We start from the raw sequence: 25,738 nt of genomic DNA, 5'->3' as shown, positions 1-25,738 counted from the left end.
AAGTAAAATGAGGGCTCTATACCATCCTAAAGGAGGTCAGTCCTGGGTGTCCATTGGAAGGACTGGTGTTGAAGCGGAAACTCCAATACTTTGGCCACCTGATGTGAAGAACTGACTCATTTGAAAAGACCCTAATGCTGGGAAAGATTGAAAGCGAGAGGAGAAGGGGATGACAGAGGATGAGATGGTTGGATGGCATCACCGACTCAATGGACATGCGTTTGGGTAAGCTCCGGGAGCTGGTGATGGACAGGGAGGCCTGGCATGCTGAGGTTCACGGGGTCACAGTCAGACACCACTGAGCGACTGAACTGAACTGATATACCGTCCTGAGCTAAGGAATGGGATGGGTCCTGAGAGCTTCCAAGGATAGGAGAATGATAAGAAGAAAAGCAGATGTTTGGTGATTAGATATTTGCCCTACCATATAGATGGGCCCTTTAGATAAAGTGCATCTCCAGTAATAAACTGTTTTCTGAGAAAACCCCCCAATTTAAATTCTTCTAGGTGGTTAAGGGAGGGACAGTAATTTCTCTTGCATTCACCAGGTCTCAGTTGCCTTTAGCTCAAAATAATCCTCTTGCAAAAGTGGAACATTTGGAAGAGGCTCCTTATGAACCCCTGTAACATGCAAACATATAGTGTACGTTTACACAGCATCAGTTCAGTTTAGTCACTCAGTCGTGTCCGAGTCTTTGTGATCCCATGGACTGCAGCATGCCAGGCTTCCCTGTCCATCACCAACTCGCAGAGCTTACTCAAACTCATGTCCATTGAGTTGGTGATGCCATCCACCATCTCATCCTTTGTCATCCCCTTTTCCTCCCACCTTCAATCCTTCCCAGCATCAGAGTCTTTTCCAGTGAGTCAGTTCTTCGCATCAGGTGGCCAATGTATTGGCGCTTCAGCATCAGTCCTTCTAATGAATATTCAGGACTGATTTCCTTTAGGATTAACTGGTTATCTCCTTGCAGTCCAAGGGACTCTCAGTAGTCTCCAACACCACAGTTCAAAAGCATCAATTCTTTGGGGCTCAGCTTTCTTTGTAGTCCAACTCTCACATCCATACATGACCACTGGAAAAACCAAAGCCTTGACTAGATGGACCTTTGTCGGCAAAGTGATGTCTCTGCTTTTAAATATGCTGTCTAGATTGGTCATAGCTTTTCTTCCAAGGAGTAAGCGTCTTTTAATTTCATGGCTGCAGTCACCATCTGCAGTGATTTTGGAGCCCCAAAGCATAAAGTCTCTCACTGTTTCCACTGTTCCTCCATCTATTTGCCATGAAGTGATGGGACCAGATGCCCTTATCTTCCTTCTCTGAATCTTGAGTTTTAGGCCAACGTTTTCACTCTCCTCTTTCACTTTCACGCAGCATGCTGCTGCTGCTAAGTCGCTTCAGTCGTGTCCGACTCTGTGCAACCCCATAGACGGCAGCCCACCAGGCTCCCCTGTCCCTGGGATTCTCCAGGGAAGAATGCTAGAGTGAGTTGCCATTTCCTTTTCCAATGCATGAAAGTGAAAAGTGAAAGTGAAGTCGCTCAGTCGTGTCTGACTCTTAGCGACCCCATGGACTGCAGCCTACCAGCCTCCTCCATCCATGGGATTTTCCAGGCAAGGGTACTGGAGTGGGGTGCCACTGCCTTCATGCAGCATAGGTTTAACAAATAAAAGTTGCAAAGCTAGAGACATACCTCCAGTTTGTGTTTTGTCAAAAGAGTAGTATGGAATAAAAGGGAGAAAGAAATGGAAATAGGAAGACTGGAAGGAATGAAAAACGCGAGAAATGGCAAAATAGAGGAGAGGAATTTTCTTTTAATTACAGACAAATGTATGGGCAGGAGAAAGAAGCACAGATGAAAGAGAAGGTGCAGACCCTGAAGGCCTAGGCAGGGCGGGGCGGCTCCGGCAGCTCAGCCGCGGGGCCGGGGGCTGGGTGCAGGGTGCAGGGTGCAGGGTGCAGGGTGCAGGGTGCAGCGGGGCGCGGTGTGGGCGGGGCATGCGCAGGCCCCGCCCGTGGGCGGGTGGCGGGGCGGGACTTCCTGTCGGGCGGACGCTCTCGCTCCCCTCCCGCTGCCCTCTAGCTGCGGAAGCGCCGCGCGTCTGACAGGCTGGTGCGCCCGCCGCTCTGAGGTGAGCCCGGTCTCCCCGCTGCACTTGGGCGGGCGTGGGGTCGGCTGGCACCTGCGGCCCCGCACAGCGGGTCGAGGGGGTGGGCTCGGCCTGGGGCACCCGGCGCGGAGGCCTCGGTCGAGGGGCTGAGGGTCCGGGACGGCCCCCGCGCCGCGGGGCCTCTGAGCGGCGGGTGCGGGGTGACCCACTGGCTCTCGTCCCGCCGGTCCCGGAGGCCCGGTCCGTGTCCAGGGCGGGTGGTCCCCGCCTGCCCTCGACCGCGTGTAGCGCTTCCGCGGACGGGCGGCAGGAGGCGGCGAGCGGGGCAGAGACGTCCACGCGCCTCAGGGGTTAGTCTCCGAGCAGGCGAAGGCGGACTAAGGTGCTTCCTTTGGGCTTGTCGTAAGACTGGTTGAAGGCGAAGGCGCGCACACAGCTGAGCACAGTGTAGGAAAGACCCCCGAGTGCGCCAGGGGTGACGGACGGCGGCCCGTGGGCTTCCAGGCGGGGCGGCCTCCTCAGAGTGTCCGTCAGAGGCGGCGCTCAGTGGCTGCCTGCTCACGTAACTTACGTGTTTGTGTCTGCAGGCCGTACCTCTCTTTTGAGGTCAGGATCGTGTGTTCAGCGGCCTAATGGACCTCTCCTTTTGGCTTCACAAAGGCTCCTCACGCTCTTCTAATTAAACTTTTGATCTCCCCACCTCCTAACCAGATCTCAGATTTGACTCTCTTCTATCGTTCCAAGTTTCGGTTAATGTCACGTTATCCATTCATTTGCCTAAGTGGGAAATCTGGGCCTCATTAAACTCTCCCCCTCCCTCAAGCTCCATATCCACTTTATTGCCGAGTGCCCTCACCTTTTCCTCCCAGAGCGGTTTCCCTACCGTCCATTCCTCCCTCCACCCCCGCGTCCGTCTTGTCCTGCAGCCCCCATGTAATGATTCTTCATGGCCCTCAAATCGAAATCATGCCTCTAAGGGGTGATCATCATGACAGGACCCCCAGCCACGTCCCTCCTCCTGTTCCTCTTAATCTCTGAGCTGTCACTTAGGCCTTTTGGTTCCTCTTCACTTACCAGGAGTCCTGCAGTTGAGTTAGTCCTTCAAATCTTGGTTGAATCGTGTTCTTAGGGAAAGGATATCTGGTACCTAAGACCAGGTCAGTGTTCTCCTGTTAGGTGCTTCTCATTGAATAAATACTCAATGCATAGCTCTCGAATGATTAAACAAGTACAGCCTCTGGGTGGAGAATCCCCAAAAGAAAGGGTAACTGTTGAAATGATCCTGGAAGAATTGGTAGGAATTACACATATCAGTGCTGTGAGAAGGGGGACATATGAGTGGCTTAAGCACAGTTTCCCACTAGAAAGCAGATTCACCGTGAGAAAATCCAGTTCTGTTGAAGCCTAATAGAAGGGAACAGGAGTAAGAATGAAAAGAAGAAAGATCTTAGAAACAATTCTCGAACTGCTCTGAGTAACTCAAAAAGTGGCTTCCTTCTAAAATCATGTAAATGCTTATATTAAGAAACAGGCTTCCCATGTGGCTCAGTGGTAAAACAATCCGCCTGCCCAGGCAGGAGTTGCAGCAGACCCTGGATTGATCCCTGGATTGGGAAGATCCCCTGGAGAAGGAAATGGCAACCCACTCCAGTACTCTTGCCTGGAGAACCCCATGGACAGAGGAGCCTGGCGGGCTACAATCCATGGGGTTGCAAAGAGTCGGACACAACTGAGCACGCACGCATAAAATATATATATATTAAAAAGAAACAGCTAGCAGAAACAGCTCAAAGTATCTGCCGAAGAATTGATGCTTTTGAACTGTGGTGTTGGAGAAGACTCTTGAGAGTCCCTTGGACTGCAAGGAGATCCAACCAGTCCATTCTGAAGGAGATCAGTCCTGGGTGTTCTTTGGAAGGAATGATGCTAACGCTGAAATTCCAGTAATTTGGCCACCTCATGCGAAGAGTTGACTCATTGGGAAAGACTCTGATGCTGGGAGGGATTGGGGGCAGGAGAAGGGGATGACAGAGGATGAGATGGCTGGATGGCATCACTGACTTGATGGACATGAGTCTGAGTGAACTGTAGGAGTTGGTGACGGACAGAGAGGCCTGGCATGCTGCAATTCATGGGGTCGCAAAGAGTCAGACACGACTGAACAACTGAACTGAACTGATCTGTCTTTTGCCCCCACCCCCATCCCCTCTCCTCCCCATTTGGATACTGTGAGCACCATGATTGGGATTTCAGACCAGTCTCGGGTCTGAAACTCTGTCAGTTATTCTCAACTGTAAAGATTACACAATTAGGGTTGCTTTATAAATGATGCCACACATTTCTGAGTCTGACTTCTTAAAAAGCTTCATTGTCCTAGGTACAGATTTTAGAGTGTGGTTAAGCCTGTGGTGAGTTATTTTAGTCTTCTCTGCAAAAGTCAGTGGAAAGTTGGACAGTTCGGAAGACAAAACTGTTTTATTTTTTGCCCTCTCTGAAACCTGCAGCAATTCCTTTCTAGCTTTATACATCTTTTTTAGTCCTGGAATTTTCTTTCCTCAGAATGTCACAGTGGAAAAAGCAGTGGACTTTCAATTCAGAATCAAGTTCAAATTCTGGTTGTGTCATCTGTCTATAAAATCTTGGGCAAATTAGTTATATTCACTGAGCTTTAAGTTCTTCATCTTTACAATCTCTTTAAAAATAATTTTACATGTACAAAGCACCATACTGCCTGATACTCAATTAGTGCTTTCTCCCCCTTCCCTTTAAAACTTCTTTAATTTCCATCCATGGTCAGTTGAATCCATGGATGCCAAAACTGCAGATACTGAGGGCTGACTGTTCCTTGTATTCTTTTTCTAATTTTTACTTTATTCTTAAACCCAAATATGCATCTATGTTTTAGAATATTTCTTATGTCATTTATTCTCCATTCCTCAAATGATTGTCATTTTTTAAAGTGTGATATGAAAAAAAAAAAATAAAGTGTGATATGGTATGGGCCCTTTGAGAAACACTTTCATTGAGTACTTTTTGTTATGAAAATGTTTCTACAATAGAAGTGAATGAAGCTAGGTTAAAAATGTTTCTTAATGAACCTGTGAATGAATATTGAAAAAAAAATGAATTCTAGAATCAGGAGGAGGGTGAATCCTGAATGGAAGTGTTTTGCAAATTGAGATGTTTTTGTGAACAGACTTCTGTAATTAAGACTTTTTAAGCAATGTGTAACTGCTTTGTCTCTGTATGTGTTGCATCTGGTGAGAAGATGGCTGACCCTTGGCAGGAATGCATGGATTATGCAGTAACCCTCGCAGGACAAGCTGGAGAGGTATGAACTGAAAGCTCCGCCATGATGTGATGGATGTGGGCAGTGTGTGGTTGCCTTCTTAAACAAAACATGTATTTTTATTGATCTGGATTTGCTTTCAATTTACTTAATGGGTGAATACTTCCATTTTATGTCATTAAACATTTATAATAACAGTTGTATATCTAAAATTGGCTGTAAGATTCTATGGTTTTCTACGTAGAAAGTCGTAACCACTAAGGGTTTATTTTATATTCATTGTGGTAAGAACATTTAAGAATACCATTCCAGAAAGATTGATTGTTTCAAATCATTTCTATTATTCCTCTTTTAATTTGGTTTAAAATGACTTATATGCTTTTCTTATTTGCTTACCAAAAAAATCTTTTTAGGTGGTTCGTGAAGCACTCAAGAATGAAATGAATATTATGGTTAAAAGTTCTCCAGCTGATTTGGTAACTGCTACTGACCAAAAAGTTGAAAAAATGCTTATCTCATCCATAAAGGAAAAGTATCCATCTCACAGGTATTGCTTATGTCATTTTCATGTGATAAAAATGAAATCTAGGTTGGTGTCCAAGATTTTGACTTTAGACTCAGAAATTGACTGTGCTTAATTTAAGCTGAACTGGAGTTTATTTGGAGGGTGTCAGAATCCCTGAGAGTAGGACTGAGCACCCAGGGAGGAAGGCAGAGCTGTAGGGTTGGGTTGGAGTTGGGTCAGGGTTAGGCGCCATCGTTCAGAAGCTGCTGAAAGCCTCACTCCTGACTGCTCTCTTTAGATGTCTTACCCCATTAGCTCAAGGTTACAAATCGTGGGCAAAAACATCACTTGCTGAACTTAGGGTTTTTTCCCCTAAGCTCAGACTTCCAGGGAGCAGTGAACAGGGGATATTTGGATTCCTTTTTAGAAAGAGGAGTGATGGATGCTGGGAAGTTAGTGTGACAAATGTGTGTCATAGAGAAGATTTGAAAGTTCAGTTTTATTCTCTATATTGCAAACATTTTTAGGTGCTAAAGGGGTGGTAGCTTTGAGTTTGAGAGAAAATACTAAAATCTGTCTCTCTTACGGGCACAGAAATACAACTTAAATATTGTCATCATTTTAAAGTTTTAACATTGTCATTTGCCAGTTTGTCTTGATCATGCCATCAGCCTTTCCTGGTATTTCAGCCACTGAGGAGAAAAAAAAAATTAAAGCTGCATATGCTTGCTCTCAGTAAAAGGATTTATAGCTAAGAGAAAAAGAAATAAAAGAAATTCATGGTAATGATTATTAGGACTTTTCAGTTTTGAATAAAGGACATAAATAACAAAGAAAAGTAGGAAAGGAAAGAAGAAATCCAATGAATTCAGACACCATTTACAGAGTTCGCCTGACATTTACTGTGTAGTATGTTTTAGGAATGCATATTGATACAGTAATTTTGGTGGGTGATTTTCTTTCTCTAACTTATTTCATGTTCTCTGTATAATCTATTGCTGCATAGCAAGTTACTCTTTAAAAACTTAACAGCTCTAGATATCATAGAGTTTTCTAGGATCAGGAATATGGGAGTAGCTGGAGTGCGTGGTTCTGGCAAGGGTCTCATAGAGTTACAGTCAAACTGTCAATCTCCTCAAGGCTCAGCCGAGGCTAAAGGACCCATTCGCTTGTGGTTGTTGGTGACCTCAGTTCCTCGTGGCTTGTCTGCTGGCAGCTTCCTTCAGTTTCCTCACCACGCGGGCCCCTCCACAGAGCAGCTCACAGTGTGGTGAGCGGCTTCGCCTAGGAAGCAGAGGGAAGGGGAAGGAGCAGAAACAGAGTGAATAGTACGGAAACCTCAGTGTCGTTTTGTCAAAGAGTCTTCAGAATTGCATGTTGTCACGTACACTTTGTTCTTCTGGCTAGAAATGAGTCACTAAGTCCAAATTCACACTCAAGGCAAGGGACATTAACCTCCACCTCTTGAAGAGAGGGTTTACAAGAGAATTGGTAGACTTAAACCTCTACATTTCCTTAGTAAGTTATCGTCTGCAATAAAAGCCTCTTTTAGCATGTGTCTTTCCTTATCTTGGTAATACATTTGAGAATTTTGAATTCTGTCATCTTTCACATAACTTGTTCTGGGGGAAATAAAATTTTCTCACTTTCATCTGTCTGAAGGAAAAACAATAGAAAAGTGTAGTTGTGTAGACTTTTGTTATGTTTTATACAATGGCACCCCACTCCAGTACTCTTGCCTGGAAAACCCCATGGACAGAGGAGCCTGGTAGGCTGCAGTCCATGGAGTCACTAAGAGTTGGACATGACTGAGCGACTTCACTTTCACTTTTACTTCATAGTAGACTAAGGGTTTGAAAATTGTTTAAAACAGTGTAAAGATTCAGAATTTGTCATATTTGCTTTTAGTTTCATTGGTGAGGAATCTGTGGCAGCTGGGGAAAAAAGTATCTTAACCGACAACCCTACGTGGATCATTGACCCTATTGATGGAACAACTAACTTTGTACATGGGTATGTTTTTAAAATTTTAATATTGTAATTAGTTTGTATATTAACTGAATGGACTGTTCAATATGGTTTTCATAATCACATATACTTCAGAGAATTCTGTGATTGTAAAATATGTTATGCATAATTTTCATCAGCTGTGGATGAGGTAATGAATGATTAATGTTATAGACATGTGCAGTCAAGTGCCCTGTTCACCATTCTTGTTCTCATTGTAGAAACCACATAAAAATGTATGCAAGCAACATTGCTGCTTTGAAATCAATTAAGGAACTGACTAACTCAGTACTAGAGTATGCCTTTATAGAATGCATTTAATCCAGGAGAAAAAACTGTAAAAGAACATGGGTTTAGAATGTGTGACCTTGTGACCTTGGGCAAGTTACTTAATCTTTTTAAGCCTTAGTTTTATTTTTTTCATTCTCTAAAATGGGCACATTGATGGTACCTGCCTCATAAGATTGTTGATGGGACCTAATGAGTTGTACATTTATATAAAAACTTAATATAGTGCCTGGCACAAAGTAAGTATGTAATTCAGTATATGCTGAGAAGAATATGTTGAAAAAAATATATATATGTATACAAATTAAGTGTATAAGTCCAAATACATAGAAGAAAGCCTGATGGAATTAAGAGTTTCAACAAGTAGCCGAGTTTGGTGGGATGACACATAATTGTTATATTTGAAGTTGCCGTACATGGCTGTACGTATCTTTACGAATAGAACTGTTAAAGCCATAAAGCTAAGAGGTAGGATCTATATATCATGGAATGTTACTGCAGAAAGATGCTCATGATATGAGATAACATACAGAAGATTATAGTACAGTGGACAGTATGATCCCATTTTTCTTGACATTTAAGCTATATTCGTGGAACTTAGCATTCAAAAAGTATAGAAAGGCATGCGGTGCCAAGTGGCCTTCCCACTTCTGACCCCAGCTTCTCAGAACCCATTTCTGGAGGCATCTATTGTTACCAGTTTCTTGTGAATCCTTTGAGAGATGTCTCGTGCCTGGAGAAGCATTATGCGTGTATGCATCTGTGTATTCTCCCCGCCAACCCTCCAACCCCGCACTTATACAGAGAGCTGAACGTTGTATACACAGTTCTCGGGAGGGATGAGACTGTTCACAGGAAAAAAATTGTAAGCAGTTGTATTATGAAAAAAAGTTTGTTGAAAATAAGTTCTATCTTGGTAAATTTGTGTGTGTGTTTTTTTTTTTAAGATTTCCTTTTGTAGCTGTTTCAATTGGCTTTGTGGTAAATAAAAAGGTATGTTGTTTAAATTTATGGTTGGTAAAATGCCTTGCTCTCATTTTCTGAGAAAGAGTAAACGAGCCTCCATAATAAATTTAGGTTTGTCTCTATTCAATATGTGCAGAGCATTATTTTGAAATAAAATACACACCTGCTAAACTTGTTGTGATAGTTTTTCCCAGTGAAGAAAATGTAGTGTCTTCTGAGAAGATTTTACAAGGAAAAAATATGCACAAGTAACTGAAATACGATTCAGTATTTAATCACCGATATATATGTGAATATGATAGGAATTGATGTAGGATCTGAAATGTTTAATGGAAAAGTTGGGTGCTGAGCTAGGAATGCTTTAGTAGACATTTAGTGAGGGGAAAGACCACAATAGTGGTAGGGGCCAAGTATTCTGAGAAAATATAGAGTATATTCAGGAACCTAAATACTTGCTATATCTAAAGCCCAGTAGAGTACACTCTACACCTATTGCGTTTCCATGCTATTTGAGTACTTGATTAATTTTAAAAAAAAAAGAATGATGTTTACTAACACCTTACATAACTGTCTTCAAGGAGTTTGCGATATATTTGATCAACATGTACACAAAAGAGTTAAGAAAACCCTGAAAATAAAAACATAAATTAGTGCAAATGAAATCTTTATATTAATCAGTGAGAAATGATTGTATTAATCAGTGAGAACCTTCAAAAGGAGATAAGCGAGCATTTCTCTTATTATCAGTTCTGGGCTGTTGAATTCCCAGTTCAGTGCAAAAGTTACATGTCGAACTATGAGAAAATTTTTAAAAAGTACTCTAAGAACATGAAGAGGGTATAACATATCCTGCCAGCAGTGGTTTGAGGAAATCTTCATAATAAATAGAAGGGATCTTGGAATTTGGTCATGTGAGTTGGGTCATATTGGGGATTTTCCAGGTAAAGAAGAAAAGGAAAGCATTTTAATCAGAAAGAACAGTTTGGGGATGAGCGGGATGTGTATGGGCGACAGTGAGGTGTTCATTGTGTGTGAAACTCTGGAAATGGTTGGAGCAGAACTGGTGAGGTGAGCTTGCTGTGGTCAGGCCATGGGGCACTGTGGTCTGTCTGTGCCGGAACACTTAGTGGCTTTGAGGTGGTCGGAAACCAGGACAGGTTTTTCAGTGCAGGGTGCCAATAATTCCAGCAACATTAGAGGTCACACCAGGGGGTGGGCAGTTCTGAACTGAGATGGAGGTGGTGAGAATAACTGAGGAAATGGCCAAAATCAGGAAGTGTTTTCAAGATAAAATTGACTCATGGGGAAGGACTGAAGCGTGCGTCATCAGGTAGCGAGTGAGTGTGATCTCTTTGGCTGAAGTTCTGCAAGCCTAGGTTCCGAAGCACGACTCCTAACCTGTGTTGTTGGGGTTGGTGGGAGCCACACATAGAGGGATAGTTGGTTTTGCGGACCAGAAAGAAAAACCTGTAAGAATCGAGAGAGCTAAAAGGGAATTGGAAGAAAAGGAAGAATGAAAACCCCTGAGACACACAACTGTTGGGGGTTAGGCAGAGAAGAATGTCAGAAGAAAAAGTGACCCCAAGAGAGATCGGAGGTAGGAGGACACTACCAGGAACACAGAGTATGGGGTTAACTGTTGGTGGTCCACAGCCTCCAGGTCTTCAGAGAAGACGTTTGGTCCGTAAGAGTCCATTCACAATCTCTTTGCAGGGAGTTTCAAGAGATGCATGATCAGAGCAGAAGCCAGATTGTAATGTAGAAAGAGAATGAGAGATGCAAAGTCTCGACCACTGTGTGGCAAAGAGAGGAGGAGAAGGTAATGAAGGCTTGGTGAGGGAGGGCCACTGTAGCGAGAAAGTACCAGAACCAAAGCCCAAGAGGCAGGGAGCCATTGATGGAGCAGTGTTTCAGGGAAGCATTCACCTTAGAAAACAGGGAAGATTGCCTTCATCTGAGCCGGGAAGGAAAGAGGTCAAAACATAGGCCCCGAGTTTGGAAATTGATGGGAGGGGAGTCAGGGTTCAGACCTGATGAGCTCTTCCTCAACTCAGCTGGGAATTAGCATTTTACAGAGCCCATGGTCTACCCATTTAAAAACATTAACATACCAGATATTCTTTTTGCTTTCTGAGAAAAAGTATTGATTGAATGAAGAAAAATACTCAGGTTTTGTAAAGAAAGCTTGCATTCCTTCCACAGATGGAGTTTGGAATTGTGTACAGTTGCCTGGAGGATAAGATGTACACTGGCCGGAAAGGAAAAGGTGCCTTTTGTAATGGTCAAAAACTACAGGTTTCACGCCAAGAAGGTAGGTTTACCCTCTAATTTTTGGTGTGATTCATACCATGAACTGGTATGGTAACCTTAGAGTTCTCCAAGTGTTACCTGACTCATACGTGTGTCTGTTTCCTCTGTACTCTCTCATCGTGACCACAGTTGTGGATGCGGTCGTGGAAGCGGGGGAGGCAAGGGTAGTGGAGCAGACGACTCCGGCTTTGCCAGGGGCCCTTGGCGGAGCGAGAGTGCCTCCCACCCTCACGGCGCTATCGGGTCATTGCTTCAGCCCCTGTGTCTCAGATTCTTTCTAGAATTCCTCTGCTCTGATGCCTTTGGGACTAGTTATTAGTAAATTGAAAGGGAAAAGGCCCTTCAAGTTGGAATCATTTAAAATGAGACATAAAGCTATTATATATGTAGGATGGGTGAACAGCGTCTTTCTACTGTGTAGCGCAGGGAACTGTATTCAGGGTCCCACGGTAAACCATAATGGAAAAGAATATGAAAAAGAATACCTAGATACATATATGTAAAGCTATAACTGAAGCACTTTGCTGTACAACAGAAACTAACACAACATAGTAAATCAACTGTACTTCAATATACTTTTTTTAAATGAGGCGTAAAGCTTTTTGTAATGAGCTTAGTGATCGGCCTTTTTAAGTCTGCTTTCTCTGGGACAGCTCACTGTGTTTTGGAGGCACTTATCTTCCCTAAAGCAATCCCAACATTTTCCACAGTTTACACTTGCAGATTCGTTTCTTTTCTTTTCTTTTTCTTTCTAAGATTCTTTTATGTGCAGCAAAAACTTTAGAATCCTCCTCCGCTTTTGTAATTTTTCTCCTCAGGCACTTAATTTGAGGGCAGATTTTGAATTTGTTTTCTTTTCATTGAACTCTAAGACCCCAGAGATTAGAAGATACATCCTAATTTTTGAGATGTTAACGTGAAAAAAATGTGCATTTTAGAATTGAAGGAATGTGGCAGCTTTTATAGAAAGAACTCGTTCCCCTTTTCTGTTATTTATCTCACTTAAACAGGTTATGTGATCGTTAGAAGAGTTCACAGTTATAAACAAGGGTCAGAACAAGCTGGTGGGCGTACATCTCAGCTGTGGGTGCAGATGAAGTGTGAGGTGTCCCAAGAGTAGCCTGTGAGCCAGGAAGGTTGAGTGCTTCGTGAGCTTTGGTCACGATGTTTCCAAGAGAAAATGGAAAATGCAGGATAATTTGTCAAGTTAGTGAATGAAGGTCAGATGATTTATTTTGATTTTATTGAAGCATAGTCGATTTACAGTGTGTTAATTTCCACTGTACAGCAAAGCGGCTCCACTGTACATTGCATTCTTTTCCACATCCTTTTCCGTTGTGGCTGATCACAGGATGTCGGGCATGGCTCCCTGTGCTGTGCGGTAGGGCCTGTTTATCTGTTCTGTAGGTAGCAGCTTGCGTTCTCCAATTCCAAACTCCCAGTCTTCCCTGCCCGCCTTCTCCCCTCGGGCGACCCCCAGGCGGTTCTCTGCCTGCTTCTGCTCCACAGGTGTGTTCGTGGGTCATGTTTTAGACGCCACGTGCAGGTGACGCTGTATGATGTCTGCCTTTCTCTCACTTCTCTCAGTATGATAACCTCTAGGCTCATCCATTAGCTGCAAACGGCAGCATTTTGTGGTCGAGCAACATTCCACTGTGCATGTGCCCCACATCCTCTCTACCCATCCACCTGCTGACGGACATTGAGGTTGCGTCCATGTCGTGGCTGTTGTAAACAGTGCGGCAGCAGATGTAGGAGTGCATGTGTCTTTTCGAATTATAGTTTTGTGTGGATATATGTCCAGCTAGATCATATGACAACTCCATTTTTGGTATTCTGAGGAACCTCCGTACTGTTTTCCATAGTGGTTACACCTGTTTACATTTCTACCAACAATCAGTCAGTCAGTCAGTTCAATCACTCAGTCGTGTCCAGCTCTTTGCGACCCCATGGACTGCAGCACGCCAGGCCTCCCTGTTCATCACCAACTCCCGGAGCTTACTCAAACTCATGTCCATTGAGTTGGTGAAGCCATCTAACCATCTCATACTTTGTCATCCCCTTCTCCTCCCACCTTCAATCTTTCCCAGCATCAGAATCTTTTCAAATGAGTCAGTTCTCCGTATCAGGTGGTTAAAGTATTGGAGTTTCAGCTTCAGCATCAGTCCTTCTAATGAATATTCAGGACTGATCTCCTTTAGGATGGACTGGTTGGATCTCCTTGCTGTCCAAGGGACTCTCAACAGTCTTCTCCAACACCACAGTTCAAAAGCATCAATTCTTAAGTGCTCAGCTTTCTTTATAGTCCAACTCTCACATCCATACATGACTACTGGAAAAACCATAGCCTTGACTAGATGGACCTTTGTTGGCAAAGTGATATCTCTGCTTTTTAATATGCTATCTAGGTTTGTCATAGCTTTTCTTCCAGGGAGCAAACGTCTTTTAATTTCATAGCTGCAGTCACCATCTGCAGTGATTTTGGAGCCCCAAAAAATAAAGTCTCACAGTTTCCATTGTTCCCCCGTCTATTTGCCATGAAGTGATGGGACCGGATGCCATGACCTTCGTTTTCTGAATGTTGAGTTTTAAGCCAACTTTTTCACTCTTCTCTTTCACTTTCATCAAGAGGCTCTTTAGTTCTTCTTCACTTAACAGTGGTACGATTTAGTTTTAATTTTCGTTTTATTTCAAATCTATATATAAATTATTTATAAATTCTACTTTTTAAAAAAATATATAAGGCATTTGGTGGCTAAATGTATCATGCATGTAGGCAAACCGGTTATATTCTGCATTTTGGGGGAGGTAGTCTAAGAAGCTAGACGCCTTTTGATGATTATAAAAATGATGATAAAATGACTAGAAGAGAAGAAAAATTCATAAATATTTAAAGTCTTAGAAAGAAATATGATTCAACTAGGAAGAAGGATAAAAATGTCCAATTTGTTGAGCTACAAGTGTCAAACTTTTTTATCAGTTTCTTATTTATAAACTGTAGTAATTATTTGAAACTTTTTCTTTTAGATGTTACCAAATCTCTCTTGGTGACAGAGTTGGGCTCTTCCAGAACACCAGAGACTGTAAGAATTATTCTTTCTAATATGGAAAGACTTCTTTGCCTTCCCATCCATGGGTAAGCTCTTTTCACTTTATCCCTAAAGTTGAACATTCTATTATATTAATGCTATAGATAATTTGACATTCTAAGGAATGAATTTTTATTTAGAAATGAACTTTTAATTAATAGACATGGAGTAAGTACCATAATTCTAATTTTAAAATGTGATTTTTAAAACTTTTATTTGAAAATAATTTGAAATTTTAAAAAATTTGCAGAAATAAAAACCTATAAGAAACAGCAGTATGCAGTTAAAAACCTATAAGAACAACTCAGCTATTGTCAACATTGTGCCCATTGCTTTATCATTTTCTCATTCCTTCTTTTCCCTTTCTTTGTGTATGTGTGTGTGTGTGTGTAAATATTTTTTGTCCCCTCAACTATTTCATGGTAAATTACTTAGTGTGTGGCTCTTTATCCCTAAGTAATTCAGTTTGTTATTTCCTAAGAATAGGGATATTCTCTTCCATAACCACAACTATTGGCTTCATAGTTTTATCTATCCACACATACTTAGTTTTGTCAGTTGATATCTAACTATGTCTTCTATAGCATTTTTTTTTTTCCTCCAGGGCAAGATTCAGTCTAGGGTTAGCTTTACATTTGGTTGTCATGTCTATTTCACTGCCTTTAATCTGGAACATTTCCGTAGCCTAAGCATTACCCACTTTCTCTAAGTTTTCAAGTTATTTGCACAAGGTATGCCAGGTAGACTCTTATAGTTTATTTCTGGCCTGTCTTTATCAGTAGTTTTCTTCCCCCCCTTATCATTTCTTATTTTATGTTACTTGTTCTTCTTTTTTAAAAATCTTGCTTAAATTACTTGGCAGTTTGTCAGTTTTTTTTTCAAAGAAAGAACCAGGATTTTGATTATTAATCTGGTCTGCTGTCTTTATCCTCCCTGCTTTAGTATTTTCATCATTGTGCTTTCTGGTCATTCATTTTGTTGTTTCCTGTTTTTTTTTTTTCCTTTTTAAGTAGAGAATTTATTTTTATGCTTTGATTTTTATTGAGGTGAGTATTTAGGCTATGAGTTTTTATCTGATTGCTGCTTTAAATGTATCTCACAGATTCTGATGTGTTTTCATTGCAGTTATTTTTCTGGTAACTTCTGTTTGTATTTCCCCTTTTACCCAAGAGTTGTATTCTTAAACTTCCATGGGGAAATGCTTTTTGTGCTTTCTTAGTTTTGCTTTTTAATTTGTAATTTTATTACATTGTAATAAATATATTTCATGGAACTTTATGTTTCCTTTGTGCCCAGTGTATGATCAGTTTTTGTGGAACTTCTATATGCACTGGAAAAAAGTACACTTTGTACTTTGATGTTTGGACTTGAAATCTACTTTGACATCAGAATCGCAGTCCCTGCTCTTCTCATTGTTTCCATTTGTCTGGTTAATCTTTGTCCACCTTTATTTTTAGTGGTTTTGAAATCAGTGCATTTTAAGTGCACCTCTTGAATACACCATAGGGTGGAGTTTTGCTCTATAATCAATTTGAAAATCTTTTCTTTTTAATAAAAAAGTTAGGCTTGTTCATTTATTTATATGACCATTTTGTTTGGTCTCAATTTTGTGTTATCTTATGTTGTAATTGTATTGTGATTTGTATATTATGTCATGTTGTATATTAAGTACTCTGTACTTATTTAGTGTATCCTCTTTTTTTTCTCTTCTTCTGTTTATAAGAGAGTCCATTTTATTCTCATGGCTTTCTTTTGTATTAAAGCTCTTTATAGTGCCCTTAATGTTCTTTTTTCTTATGTAACCGTTCCATTAGCTCTGTAAAGACTCCAGAACTGCGTGGCTGCCGCCTGTTGCCTGTATGACACCCAGTGATCTTCCTCTGCTTCTCTCTTTTTCTCTCCCTCTTAGTCGAGCTTGGTTTTTTTTAAGTTGCAGTCTTTCCAGTTTGTTGGGCGTGCTGTTAGTACGTATTGTCTCACCCATAGCCCCATCCTGTGGCCTTAGTTTTTCCTTTATAAAATGGTCACTGTCCTCTGGAGTCTTCCTGGTGTCAGAAGTTCAGAAACCATTGAATCACTGAATTCAGTATTTATAGTGCACACACCAAAAAGTCACTTTGCAAACCAGGAACACCCAGACCAAAACATGGGATGAGGCTCAGCCATGTATTGTTATAAAGCAGCTTATACGGTGAGAAGGCAGTGACAACTTATTCTTCAAAACGATTGGCTATAATAGAGTTTCCTTAAATGATAGGGAATTGATTAGCGGTTAACTCATATCCACCTTGAGAAACAATTTGAGGTTTGCTTGTAATTTTCAGAAGCATAAGCAAGAGATGATCCAGGTCTAGTTACTTTTGCAAAATGTGCTAAATTAAGCTTTGTTTTCATGACTAAACTGATTTGGTCTGCTCCGGGAATTTTCAAGACTGGTCTCTGCTTTTTGCTCTAACACCTATCACCTTTGGATTGGTGAAGCTCATCCTCTAGTAGATTCCTTGGGAAGGGCTCCTGTGCATGGTATGCCATGATTTCTGGCATAGTCCAACCTGTTTTCCTATGGTCTTGAAACTCCAAGGACAGCTTGGCTGGATAGAACATCCTTAGTGAAAGAAAGTATGAAGAATATTTCTTCAAAAATGCTGTTTCACTGTTGCTTTGCTTTGTATGTTGTTTTTGAGAAATCTGGTGCCAGTCTGATTTTATTGGCTTTTAAATTATTTCATGTTTTGTTTGGAGTCTCTGAGACATTTTTTTTTCTTTTAATCTTTCATGGCTGGCACTTTTATAGGGGTGTATCTTGGAGTTCTTAGAGTTGCTTGCTGTGGGATGGTTTTCTCCCTTTAATCGGTAGATTAATGTCTCTTCTCTTTTTTTCTGGCAAGTTTCTTGAATTTTAAATATTAGTTCACTTATACTGTTTTCTTTTTCTTCTTCAAAGACCCCAGCAGGAGCATTCAGCCTCCTTTGTATCTTCTCTTCTGTTACTTTCTCTCTGGCCCTTTTTACTTTCTTTTAGTTTTTTCTCACTGCTCTTTTTCAAGTTTTCATTTGCATCTGTTCTCTTTAAGAGTACCTTGTGATTCAGTCTTAATTTTTGATAAAGTTTTGTCTTTTTCTATTCCCCTTCATTTCTGAGTTCTATTATCTCTTATATTATTTTCTCCTTTTATTTCATTCACTTCTGGGCTTACTTTTCCTTTTGCAGAGCAACTTTATCAGCCAGAAAAAGCCCACACACTTTATTATTAGTGGTGTCTGGTGTCTCACTGTAGTTACATGCATCTGTGTCTCCTTCTTCCCGTCTCTGTTCACTTTGGGATCTGGGTTCCTGGTTCTTTCTTCATTAGCTCTTGTTCTGTGTAGTTTCTGTTATGAATCTCTGTCAGGTGTAGGAGGCGGGGATTGGCATGTCATTTTCTCTTTCATTTCTCAGGATTTTTCATTTCTTTTACTTTTTAAAGACTTATTTATGTATTTCTGGCGGTGCTGGGTCTGCATTGCCATGCTCAGGCTTTCTCTAGTTGTGACGAGTGGGGCTGCTCTCCACGGCGGGCCACAGGCTCTGGGGCACATGGGCTCAGGGGCTGTGGCGCACAGGCTTTAGGGCACACGGGCTCAGGGGCTGTGGTGTACGGGCTTTACGGCACACGGGCTCAGGGGCTGGGGCTCACGGGCTTCAGTGGTTGTGGCTCTTGGGCTCTGGAACGTGAGTCAGTCATGGTGGTTTCCAGGCTTAGTTGCTCCGTGGCATGTGGGGTCTTCCCAGACCAGGGATTGAACCCGCATCCCCTGTATTGGCAGGTGGATTCTTGACCACTAGATCATCAGGGAAGCTCACCACCTCCTTTATTTTAAATTGAAGTATCAGTTCAGTTCAGTTCAGTTGCTCAGCCGTGTCCAACTCTTTGCGACCCCATGAATCGCAGCACACCAGGCCTCCCTGTCCATCACCAACTCCTAGAGTTCACTCAGGCTCATGTCCATCAAGTCGGTGATGCCATCCAGCCATCTCATCCTCTGTCGTCCCCTTCTCCTCCTGCCCCCAATCCCTCCCAGCATCAGAGTCTTTTCCAATGAGTAAACCCTTCACATGAGGTGGCCAAAGTACTGGAGTTTCAGCTTTAGCATCATTCCTTCCAAAGAAATCCCAGGGTTGATCTCCTTCAGAATGGACTGGTTGGATCTCTTTGCTGTCCAAGGGACTCTCAAAGAGTCTTCTCCAACACCACAGTTTAAAAGCATCAATTCTTTGGTGCTCAGCCTCCTTCACAGTCCAACTCTCACATCCATACATGACCACAGGAAAAACCATAGCCTTGACTAGACGGACCTTAGTTGGCAAAGTAATGTCTCTGCTTTTGAATATGCTATCTAGGTTGCTCATAACCTTTCTTCCAAAGAGTAAGCGTCTTTTAATTTCATGGCTGCAATCACCATCTGCAGTGATTTTGGAGCCCCCCAAAAAATAAAGTCTGACACTGTTTCCCCATCTATTTCCCATGAAGTGATGGGACCGGATGCCATGATCTTCATTTTCTCAATGTTGAGCTTTAAGCCAACTTTTTCACTCTCCCCTTTCACTTTCATCAAGAGGCTTTTGAGTTTCTCTTCACATTCTGCCATAAGGGTGGTGTCATCTGCATATCTGAGGTTATTGAGATTTCTCCCGGCAATCTTGATTCCAGCTTGTGTTTCTTCCAGTCCAGCGTTTCTCATGATGTGCTCTGCATAGAAGTTAAATAAGCAGGGTGACAATATACAGCCTTGACGTACTCCTTTTCCTATTTGGAACCAATCTGTTGTTCCGTCCAGTTCTAACTATTGCTTCCTGACCTGCATACAGATTTCTCAAGAGGCAGGTCAGGTGGTCTGGTATTCCCATCTCTCTTAGAATTTTCCATAGTTTATTGTGATCCACAGTCAAAGGCTTTGGCATAGTCAATAAAGCAGAAATAGATGTTTTTCTGGAACTCTCTTGCTTTTTCCATGATCCAGCGGATGTTGGCAAATTGAAGTATAACTGTATATTAATTGTCAGTGAGATTTATGAGGCAGAGTAAATCATTGTGGATCAGTTTCCTTTCATTAACTTTTCGGGGTTCATTTAACGAAATGCACTATATTTTTTACTTCAGTGATGCTTCTTGTGTGTTACTTTAGGGAGTGACTTGATCATGACATGGCTCCTCTTCTGAGGCCCTCGAATCTGCTGGCCGCTTTGCTTCTGTTGTTTCTAGTCATTGCAGCCATAGCCAAGTCGGTTATCCCCATTCCAACGACAAGAAGAGTAAACCTTGAAGAAGAAACTTCTTTCAAAATTACAGCTTTTAAGCCACTGGGCAGGGGAGCAAACTCAAATCTTTGTGATTCTGAAGATGGATAGATTCTTTTTAGCTCTATACCATCCTAACTGTAAAGAAGGATCAGACTAACATAGGATTCAGACAGAACACATTTGCAAAATCTAAGCCACAGCCTCAATTGTTTGGCAATTAAGTACTATCTTTAGTAATACTTACCCATAAAAGATTACTTACTGATCAAAAGACCTCTTGCCAGAGAGCTGTTGAGATTCATCAGAAGTGGGCAGAAGCACTGCATATGGCGTTGGTCTTCCAGCCCAAGGTTCTGTGTCTGAATAGAATGCCGAGAGATGATCTGTGGAAGACCTTGGTATTTTCTTTCTATGATGTGAGATATGAACTATCACATTTCCCCTGAGAAAGTGGGGCAAGTGCACCATTCTTGATAACTGAAAAAAGCCATAATGTTGATTTGGGTTTATATATCTATGGACATTTTTGGAGTTGCTAGTTCTTAATTTTGATATATAATAAAACTGTAGGCAGTAAAATGTATTTAAAAATCAAGGGCATCATGTAATTCTGGTCCTTTTTTGTTGTTAAATTGTATTGGCATGAAGGATGTACTAGGCACAGTACTAGTTTACGTTTATTTTTTAGATACAAAACAGATACCACATTCTTTCTTTTTTAATTTTAATTGTATTGGAGTATAGTTAAGTTAGTTTCAGGGGTATAGCAAAGTGATTCAGTTACACACATTCATATTCATTCTTGTTTAGGTTCTTTTCTCACATGGGTTATCCCAGAAGATTGAGTAGACTTCGCTGTGCTAGACAGGAGGCCCTTGTTGGTTGTCTGTCTTACATACAGTGGTGTGTGTTCATCTCAGCCCTGATTGATCCCTCCCCCATGTTTCCCCTGTGGACCATAAGCTTGCTTTCAGTATCTGTCTGTTTCTGTTTTGTGAATAAGTTCATTTGTCTCAATTTTTTAAAATTAGATTCCATGTATCATACAATATTACTGACATGTAAAATCCTCTTATTTTTTAAAAAATAATGAAGGGTCTCAGTGAACAATCCTGACTGCTTTATTTTCAGAGGACTTCCTGGTGGCTTACAGGGTAAAGCGTCTGCCTGCAATGCGGCAGACCTGGGTTTGATCCCTGGGTTGGGAAGATCCCCTGGAGAAGGAAATGGCAACCCATTCCAGTATTCTGGCCTGGAGAATTCCATGGAGAGTCAGACAGACATGACTAAGTGATTTTCACTTTCATTTTCAAACAATTTAAAAAAGAGGTTGTAGTAAAAACCATTTGAAAGTAGTCAATTTACAGACATGGCGACTCCTTTTTCTTAAATACTTCCGTGTGTGTATTTTTGATAAAGGACATACACTGAGATAACCACAGCACAGTTATAAAGATCAGATCCATTGTCTAATATAGTGACAATTAAATCTTGAAAGAATTCTAATCCAAGGTCCAAGCCAGAATCATATGCTGCACTCTAAGTGTCATTCTCATCAAGCTTTTTTTTTGAGATTCATAGGATTCAGCTGTGCTGGGTCTTGGCTGTGGCGAGGGGGGCTGCTCTCCACGGGGGTGCGGGGCTCCTCCCTGCGGGGCCTCCTCTGGGGGACGCACAGCCCCGCACGGGTGAAGGAGTTGCAGCTCCCAGGCTCTAGAGCCCTGGCTCAGGAGCTGCGGTGCTTGGGCTTAGTTGCTCCTTGGCACGTGGGGTCTTCCCGGACCAAGGATCGAACCTGTATCCCTGCATTGGCAGGCAGATCCTTTACCATTGAGCCACCAGGGAAGCCCTCATCAATGCCTTTTAATCTGGAACAGTTGCTTAGCCTCTATCTTTTATGACCTTGACGTTTTTGAAAAATGTAGGGCGGCTGCTTTACAGCATACCTTCTGATTTGAGTTTGTTGGATTTCCTCTTGATTAGATTTGGGTTAGGCACTTTTGGCAGGAATGCAGCCGAAGCTCTGTTATGTCCTCCTTCTCAGTCCATTCTGTCAGGAGACACAGGGTACCTTTGTTCCGGGGAGGGGGGGGTGGGGTGTGTGTGTGTGTGTGTGTGTGTGTGTGTGTGTGTGTCGCTCAGTCGTGTCCAACTCTTTGTGACCCCATGGACTGTAGCCCACCTGGCTTCTCTGTCCGTGGGGTGTGTGTGTGTGTGTGTGTGTCGCTCAGTCATGTCCAACTCTTTGTGACCCCATGGACTGTAGCCCACCAGGCTTCTCTGTCCGTGGGATTCTCCAGGCAAGAATACTGCAGCGGGTTGTCATGCCCTCCTCCAGAGAATCCCCCAACCCTGGGATGAACCCAGGTCTCCTGCATTGCAGGCAGATTCTTTACCAGCTGAGCCACCAGGGATGCCCTTTGTCCCATTACTGGATGCTAACTTTGATCACTTGGTAGTGATCTTGCCATCCTTCCCATTGTAATTATTATGTATCTTATAGGGAGATACTTTGATGTGTAAATATCAATCGTTTTAGCATTTATTGATGATTCTTTCCTGAATCAGTTATTACTATAATGGCTGATAAAGTGATGTCTATACTTACCCTAACTTGGTGTATTTCCAAGGACAAGGTTCAGTGAGAAGGCAGACCTGAAGCAGGCCTTGTGGGCAGGCCTCAGTGTCAGCAGAGCCCAGTGGGGCCGTCACCTCCTGGGCACACACGCCGATGCCTGCGCTGCTGGGGGTGGCCAGGGGCACACTTGCACGAAACTCCTGCAGACGGCTTGTATTGTGGGGCGCTCGTCCCCAGATGTAGACCACAGTGACAAAGCATGCATGCCACGGTGGCGGAATTAGTGCATTTTCTTCAGTGGTTTTCTTCCCAAAGTATCATCATTTTAATGTTTTTCTTACACATGATTGCTTTGTTAGGCTTCATTCTGTCATTTATGTAGTGTATCATGATAATTAGGTTTTACGTATTTTGATTTTAAAATTAAGTACCACCCTTTTTTTTTAACAGTCTGTAGATTGGTTCAAGTGATCTCAGTCCCCACTTGAAACTGCAGCTAAGGAGGAATGCCTTATTTGAAGATTTATGTTTTCCCGTCTTGTCTGTTAGGATCCGGGGTGTTGGAACAGCAGCTCTGAACATGTGCCTGGTGGCCGCTGGGGCTGCGGACGCATATTATGAAATGGGGATCCACTGCTGGGATGTTGCGGGTGCCGGCATCATCGTGACTGAAGCTGGCGGAGTGCTCCTGGATGTCACAGGTGAAACTGCGGAACAGGAAGGCTTTGTTTTCTTCCCATACCTATGGGACTGTACTCCAAATATGGCATTTTTTTTTTAGATGTATCTTTAAATGTTTCCCTTTACTATTTTTTTCGATGTTTACACTTCAGCTCTTCAGGCAACACAAACCATGTAATTTTCTGCAGAATCAAAATAGCAGATATTGGGAGACAGAGGCAAAAATGAGAAGCTAATGGTAGTGTACAATTAATAATAATAAATGGCTAAACCTCTTCAGGGCTTCCCTGGTGGCTCAGCTGGTAAAAAATCTGCCTGCAATGCAGGAGACCCGGGTTCAATCCGTGGGTGGGGAAGATTCCCCTAGAGAAGGGAAAGGCTGCCCACCCCAGTATTCTGGCCTGGAGGATTCCAAGGACTGTACAGTCCATGGGGTCACAAAGAGTCACACACAACTGGGCGACTTTCACTCTCACTTTCAAGCCTCTTCAACTATGAGTACCAGGAACTCTTGAGAGGCTATAGAAAAAATCTGGAAAGGCACCGGATCTGAGGCCGTACCAAGGTCCCTCTGAGTGGTGACTGGCGGCAGCTGAGTATGGGCTTCCTCCACCGTCCCGTCACTTTCTGCCTTGGCCCTGTGGGGGTTACATACTTTCTCTGCACTGATGACGACATGTTTAAAAGTAAAGAGTGAACCTGGGTTAAAACAGTTTACCAGCAGTCTGGGAGAAAAGCAGCAAAGAATGAAGGAGCTGGGCAGGAGAGCAGTGTGCGAATCCCTGGCCTCGGGTTTTCTGTCGATAGGTTCCATCAAAGGGGAGAGGAGGACGGTGGGGCTCAGACCCCGCTCCCTTCAAAACGGGTCTCTAAAGGATGCTTAGAGACTCATTACGTATTAGCGAAGCTTAAACATTGTGCTTATGACACAGTGTAGTGTGTTTTCAAGATAATAGAAAATATTAAATGTTATGATCAACCATAGTACATACTGCTATGCTTGTTTTATAGGAATTATTTTTTACAAGATATAACCATTTTCCATATTTGATTTTAGGTGGACCATTTGATTTGATGTCACGAAGAGTAATTGCTTCAAGCAGTAAAACATTAGCAGAAAGGATAGCCAAAGAAATTCAGATCATACCTCTTCAAAGGGATGATGAAGATTAACTCCGACAGCTTCACACATTCAGTCACAGTTGCGTCTCCCCAGGCTTCTGACGCACTCATGGTGTTACAAAATTCAGGACTTCTGTTTCACTTGAACAATATGATTGGTGTAAATTGCTTTCAACGTCCATATTTAAAAACTACAGCTTGTTCTGTGTTTTACTAAGAGTAGGTGTGCAAGAGTGGATGAAATAGTCCATTGTTTTAAAAATGTCTGTGTGGTAAGGATGTCCTCTGGGAAAGTTCACAGGCAGTTGGTGAGACAGGTTATCACATCAACTGCAATAGGTAGCAGTTTAGAGTTTCTAAGTATTTATGAGCCTGTGAAATTATGACTCACTGTTTCTGTGCATATGCATTCCTAATGAGACAGTTAACTTTTTGGAAAAAGTTTTTGTTAGTTTCAAAAGCCATAGTACATTAAATTTATAAGAAGCATATCATGAATACTGCCTGGACCAGGATTTCTTTATCTGCAGAAAACCTTGCTCTATTAATCAGTGTAGCACCCAACATGGAGCCTGTCAAATAGGGGGCAATCCAAAAGCAAGCAGAGGAAGAGTGGGCGCTCTGAAGGCGGTGATTCCTAGCTGCTACGGAAAGAAGCAAGCTGATCGCTGTGTGATTTTACTTCGGGTTTGGACATAAGAACTATCTGGTCATCCTGTTTATATTTCACCCGACCCTTCCTGTTCACATTTCATATTACCATGCCGCTCCAGTGACGGCACCAAACAGAACTCGCCGCGCCGCTCCCCGCTCCAGGGCCGTGCTTTTAAGTGGACAGTGGCCGCAGTGAGAGCAGAGGAGAGCCCGCTGAGCCAGAGACGCCGTTCTCACGCCTGCGTGGGGCCGCGTGTGTCGCCTTCCTGTTGCACAGAACGCGTTGTCCCCAGGCCTGGTAGCGTCCAGTGGGGCCTGCTTATTATGCCACAGTTCTGGCGTCAGGAGCCCTGGGCACCTTGGCCAGCATCCTGTCCCGAGGGTCTTCCTCGAGCTTGCAGTCGAGACTTGACCGGAGCTGCAGTGTCTCAGAGTCCGACGGGGGCTGAAGTGCCTGCTCAGTCTCGCGCGTGCGGCTGCTGGTGGCAGCTCCTGCTGTCTGGCGGCGGGAGGGCTGCCTTCCTCTCCATCTTCGTAGCTGAGTGTCCTCATCGCCTGGCGCCTGCCTTCCCCCGGAAGTGAACCGAGAGCGGAGGCAAGCAGGAAACTGCTGTGCCTCTTGTAACCTAGTGTCTGAAGTATCACTATCACTTCCTTTCTTTTCTGTTTAATGGATGCGGCTCTTTAAGTCAGCCACACCCGAAGGCTGGGGAATTCCGCGAATAGATAGCATCATTCTAGAATTCTCTCTCTCGAGCTCCAGACTCATGCTTCCAGAGGCCGAGTGAAATCCGTCTGTGTGTTGCAGATGTCTCATACTGTACGTGTCTCCAAATAAACTCAATCCCTGCTCCCA

General features: G+C 42.8%; 1 protein-coding gene across 2 annotated transcripts in view; it reads left to right on the top strand.

The window, feature by feature from the left end:
* Positions 1-25,738, top strand: part of IMPA1 (inositol monophosphatase 1) — a 26,358-nt gene extending 620 nt beyond the window's left edge. Inside the window, exons 1-9 of one of the 2 annotated variants that reach the window (XM_018058158.1) lie at positions 2,034-2,133; positions 5,381-5,443; positions 5,815-5,948; positions 7,815-7,919; positions 9,149-9,194; positions 11,370-11,478; positions 14,505-14,613; positions 22,975-23,126; positions 24,164-25,738. In XM_018058158.1, the coding sequence (XP_017913647.1) occupies positions 5,381-5,443; positions 5,815-5,948; positions 7,815-7,919; positions 9,149-9,194; positions 11,370-11,478; positions 14,505-14,613; positions 22,975-23,126; positions 24,164-24,279 (834 nt within the window). In that variant the 5' untranslated portion in view covers positions 2,034-2,133 and the 3' untranslated portion in view covers positions 24,280-25,738. Of the gene's footprint in view, positions 1-2,033; positions 2,134-5,380; positions 5,444-5,814; positions 5,949-7,814; positions 7,920-9,148; positions 9,195-11,369; positions 11,479-14,504; positions 14,614-22,974; positions 23,127-24,163 lie in introns of those variants that run through there. The other variant, XM_005689279.3, reaches the window with a different exon arrangement.

This window comes from Capra hircus, chromosome 14, assembly GCF_001704415.2.
Source record: "Capra hircus breed San Clemente chromosome 14, ASM170441v1, whole genome shotgun sequence".
Taxonomy (NCBI): Eukaryota; Metazoa; Chordata; class Mammalia; order Artiodactyla; family Bovidae; genus Capra; species Capra hircus.
This window is presented reverse-complemented; position numbering and strand designations above follow the sequence as displayed.